We start from the raw sequence: 5,000 nt of genomic DNA, 5'->3' as shown, positions 1-5,000 counted from the left end.
GTTTAAGGCTCTCTGAAGATCAGATCGTTTATGTGAACGCTTGGAAACTTCTGGTTGGAAATCAAGGCAAAACAAACAAGCAAACAAACAAACAAACAAACAAACAAACAAACAAACAAACGAATGAATTCTCTGACCAATCAGAATGCAGGATTGAGCATCAGCTCTGTGATGTAACTATCTAGCCATTTTAGTCACTGTTTAAATAATCTGGTTCCTAACTTCATGTCCTGAAACAGACCATATAAGGATTTATGTCGATTATATCGCTATTAAAGGAAAGATATGAATATCGCAACACGACAGGTTGCCATGGAAACGCGGGCGCTTCTGGGATGGATGGATAAGATCCCCTTCGTTTTAGGAGGAAATCTTCAAGGCGGCGAGTTGGTCGTGACTTTCCCTTACGACAGGACTCGACTCTCCGGAGTTCTGAAGGAGGCCACGCCCACTCCGGACGACCCGGTGTTCCGCTGGCTGGCGTTCTCGTACGCCTCCACACACCGGCTCATGACAGCTCCGACGCGCAGGGTGTGTCACACACACGACTTCGCCAAAGAGGACGGGACCATCAACGGGGCGTCCTGGCACACGGCGGCAGGAAGTGAGTGAGGTTTGGACCGGAGTATGAAGATACTCAAACATTTTGTTTTCTCCTATTCCAGTTTATGCTACAGGTTTGAGGCGTTGTTCATGAAACCATAGCAACTGTAATGAATCTCGAGAAAGTGTAAAGAATATAATGCATTTTTCTTTATTAAGAAAAAAAAACACAGCTCTTCGGTCTACGTGGTTTTCTGTGTTTCGTCTTGTACACGTGGTCAGAGTGTTGTGAGTGCGATGTGACGTGTGTGATGTGTGTGACGTGTGTGACGTGTGTGACGTGTGTGACGTGTGTGTGATGTGTGTGACGTGTGTGACGTGTGCGACGTGTGTGAAGTGTGTGACGTGTGTGACGTGTGTAAAGTGTGTGACGTGTGGGACGTGTGCGAAGTGTGGGACGTGTGCGAAGTGTGTGACGTGTGTGACGTGTGTGACGTGTGTGACGTGTGTGTGATGTGTGTGACATGTGTGACGTGTGTGACGTGTGTGTGATGTGTGTGATGTGTGATGTGTGACGTGTGTGACGTGTGTGACGTGTGATGTGTTTGTGATGTGTGTGACGTGTGTGACGTGTGTGACGTGTGTGACGTGTGTGATGTGTGTGTGATGTGTGTGACGTGTGTGACGTGTGTGACGTGTGTGTGTGTGACGTGTGTGACGTGTGTGACGTGTGTGACGTGTGCGACGTGTGTGACTTGTGTGACTTGTGTGACGTGTGTGACGTGTGTGACGTGTGAGTCGTGTGAGTCGTGTGTGATGTGTGTGTGATGTGTGTGTGATGTGTGTGATCTGTGATGTGTGTGTGATGTGTGTGGGATGTGTGTGACGTGTGTGACATGTGTGACGTGTGAGACGTGTGTGATGTGTGTGTGATGTGTGTGATCTGTGATGTGTGTGTGACGTGTGTGACGTGTGTGACGTGTGTGACGTGTGCGAAGTGTGTGATGTGTGTGACGTGTGTGTGATGTGTGTGACGTGTGTGACGTGTGTGACGTGTGTGTGATGTGTGTGACGTGTGTGACGTGTGTGACGTGTGTGACGTGTGTGTGATGTGTGTTTTTCAGGTATGAATGATTTCAGCTACCTCCACACCAACTGCTTTGAGCTGTCCATGTACGTGGGCTGTGACAAGTTTCCTCACGAGAGCGAGCTGCCCGAGGAGTGGGAGAACAACCGTGAGTCTCTGCTGGTGTTTATGGAGCAGGTATACACACACACACACACACACACACACACACACACACACACACACACACACACACACACACACACACATAATCAACATACAGTACATGTTCAGTATATAACTGCTGTAATCCAGAGCTCCTGTGATGAAGTGAAGTGATGAAGGGTTTATTTCTGCCTCCTCTGATGATGAACAAGGTTAAGCTGGAGATTACACTGCTTTTGACTTAATATGGAGTTAATCTGATTCATTCTAGCAGCGGGAGTGTGATATGACACACACACACACACACACACACACACACACACACACACACACACACACACAGGTTTTACTGCAGTATTTAATTACACTCCAGCTTCTGATGCAACTCCGGAGACATGATTATTGACGTGATGGACGTCAGGCTCTAAATGTCTCATAAAAATGAGTTGAGATTCAATACGAATCGATTCTGAACTGTTTCCATGTAATACATACAAACAACAGGCCACACCTCCTTCTTTGAGACTGACACATAGATAGGCCACGCCTCTTTAACTGCCACAGACAGATATAAAGCCTCCTTTAACATGATTGACAGAAACTCCTTGACTGACAGACAGAAGCCACACCTCCTTTACTGGGACTGTTAAACACAGGGGCCACATCATTGATATCTGATGGATCTGTAGGTCACACCCCCTTTAATATGATTGACATATTCTGAGGCCACACCCCCTTTAATATGATTGACATATTCTGAGGCCACACCCCCTTTAATATGATTGACATATTCTGAGGCCACACCCCCTTTACTTTGACTGACAGACACAGAGGCCATGCTTCCTTCACTTTGACACACACACACACACACTCACAAACACACACACAAACACACACACATACACACACAAGAACACATACACACACACACACACACACACAAACACACACACGCACATACACACACATACACACACACAAGCACACACACAAGCACACACACACACATAAAACAAATAACAACACAAGAAACAAACCAACACAAACAACAAGAAAAACAAACCCACACAGACACACACAGACACAACACACAAACACACACAACAAAACAAACACACACAGCACCGACACAGACAGAAGCACACACACGAGACACACACACACAGCAAACAAACACACACACACACACCGGACTACACACACACACACAACACCACCACACACACACCAACTAACACACACCACACATCAACACACACACACAAACACACACACACACCACACACCCACAAACACATCACCACATACACCCACACACACACACACACACACCACCAAAACACACCACACACACAAACACACACACATACACACACACACACACACAAACACACACACACACACACAAACACACACACACATACACACAAACACACACACATACACACACACAAGCACACACACACACATACACACACACACACACAAACACACACATACACACACACACACACACAAACACACATGCCCCCTTTAACATGATTGACAGACAGTGGAGACGCCTCCTTCAGTGAGCCTATCAGACAAAATAAATTGAAAGAAAGAAAGAAAGAAAGAAAGAAATAAATAAATAAATAAATAAAGAGCAGATTTATTTGACAGATGATTTACATAATAAATTTTATTTCTTTTTTACTTTTTCAGCACAAACTAAAACGATCCTTCATTCATTCCAAACCGCTCTCACTCGAGCCTGAAATATCTTTGTTAATTGTCTTAGTGTGTGTTTGTGTTTGCACGCCTACTTTGTCTGACTCCTTAAATCGTTCATTTCAAAAGAATCGTTTGTTTGTGACTCATCGATCACTGAAGCTTTAAGGGCTGCAGGATTGAACCGAATCTGGTGGGCTGCGACATGTGTCGTCTTACAGAACATCCTCGGTGTAGCACGGCTCAGTGGCCTGGCCGACAACCGTGCCACAGCTTTCACAGCTATTACAGCTGAGTCGTTTACATCGTTTAACTGTTTTAATGACATCTAGGAAATGATTCACTGATTTGTGAATCTCTCTCTTTCTCAGGTTCATCGGGGTATAAAGGGAGCGGTGAGGGACATGCAGGGGAAAGGTATCGCCAACGCCATAGTCAGTGTGGAGGGCATCAACCACGACGTCCGTACAGGTATAACTCAATTCAATTCAATTCAATTCAAGTTTATTTGTATAACACTTTTTTCAATAGACATCGTCTCAAAGCAGCTTTACAGAACATAAACACAGAGCAGAAGGTAAACATAATTAATGATAAAGGAAATAATGAATAATAAAAGAAATAAGAATTTACAGAATAAAAATTCTAGCTTATTATTAGATGTATATAGTTCACAGTGTGTATGTATTTATTCCCCTATGAGCAAGTCTGAGGTGACTCAGGCAGCAGTGGCGAGGAAAAACTGCCTTAAATTGGTAAAGGAAGAAACCTTGAGAGGAACCGGACTCAAGGGGGAACCCATCCTCATATGGGTGACACTGGGGGTGTGATTGTAATATACAGTCAGTTAAATGTTGTATTGGTGTGAGGTTCAAGGACTTCTGATCTCCTGAGTACCACAGAGTCTAACTGGAGATGTCTCAGGATTCTTAGAGTCGGCCTCGGCTCGGTGGACGTCCAAAGGCTTCGTCCCACAGAGGACGTTGGGAGCTGGTACAGTGTCTGGATGCCTCGGGATGGGTACAAAGAGAGAAGCAGTGGAAAGGGATTAACATATCTGCTGTTCATAAAAATGTGCTGGTCTGATGTACTGGTGCATGATATTATGGGATGTATTATGTGTACGCCTGACTGAAGAGATGAGTTTTTAATCTACATTTAAACTGGGAAAGTGTGTCTGAGCCCCGAACACTATCAGGAAGACTATTCCAAAGTTTGGGAGCTAAATAAGAAAACGCTCTACCACCTTTAGTAGACTTAGATATTCTGGGAACTAGCAGAAGTCCTGAGTTTTGTGATCTCAGAGAGCGTGAAGGATTGTAACGTGTTAGAAGACTAGTTAGATACATGGGAGCTAAACCATTAAGAGCCTTGTACGTAAGTAGCAGCAGTTTGTAATCAGTTCTAAACTTAACAGGTAGCCAGTGTAGAGATGATAACATTGGGGTTATATGGTCATAACTCACCTTTCTGATCTAATTTGCATATTCTAATCAAGTTTAAGCGGGCACGGTGG

At 44.5% G+C, this 5,000-nt stretch overlaps 1 protein-coding gene across 2 annotated transcripts in view; it reads left to right on the top strand.

Annotated features, from left to right (window-relative positions):
* The window catches only part of LOC113634037 (inactive carboxypeptidase-like protein X2), a 26,040-nt gene that overhangs the window by 17,165 nt on the left and 3,875 nt on the right, over nucleotides 1–5,000 (top strand). For both annotated transcript variants that reach the window (XM_027132712.2, XM_027132714.2), the window contains 3 exons: nucleotides 307–604; nucleotides 1,668–1,807; nucleotides 3,856–3,955. In XM_027132712.2, coding sequence (XP_026988513.1) covers nucleotides 307–604; nucleotides 1,668–1,807; nucleotides 3,856–3,955 — 538 coding nt within the window. The remainder of the gene's footprint in view (nucleotides 1–306; nucleotides 605–1,667; nucleotides 1,808–3,855; nucleotides 3,956–5,000) is intronic.

The sequence above is a fragment of the Tachysurus fulvidraco genome, chromosome 8 (assembly GCF_022655615.1).
Source record: "Tachysurus fulvidraco isolate hzauxx_2018 chromosome 8, HZAU_PFXX_2.0, whole genome shotgun sequence".
In the NCBI taxonomy this organism is placed as follows: Eukaryota; Metazoa; Chordata; class Actinopteri; order Siluriformes; family Bagridae; genus Tachysurus; species Tachysurus fulvidraco.
The sequence above is the reverse complement of the archived record's forward strand: the minus strand, read 5'-3'. Positions and strand labels throughout refer to the sequence as shown.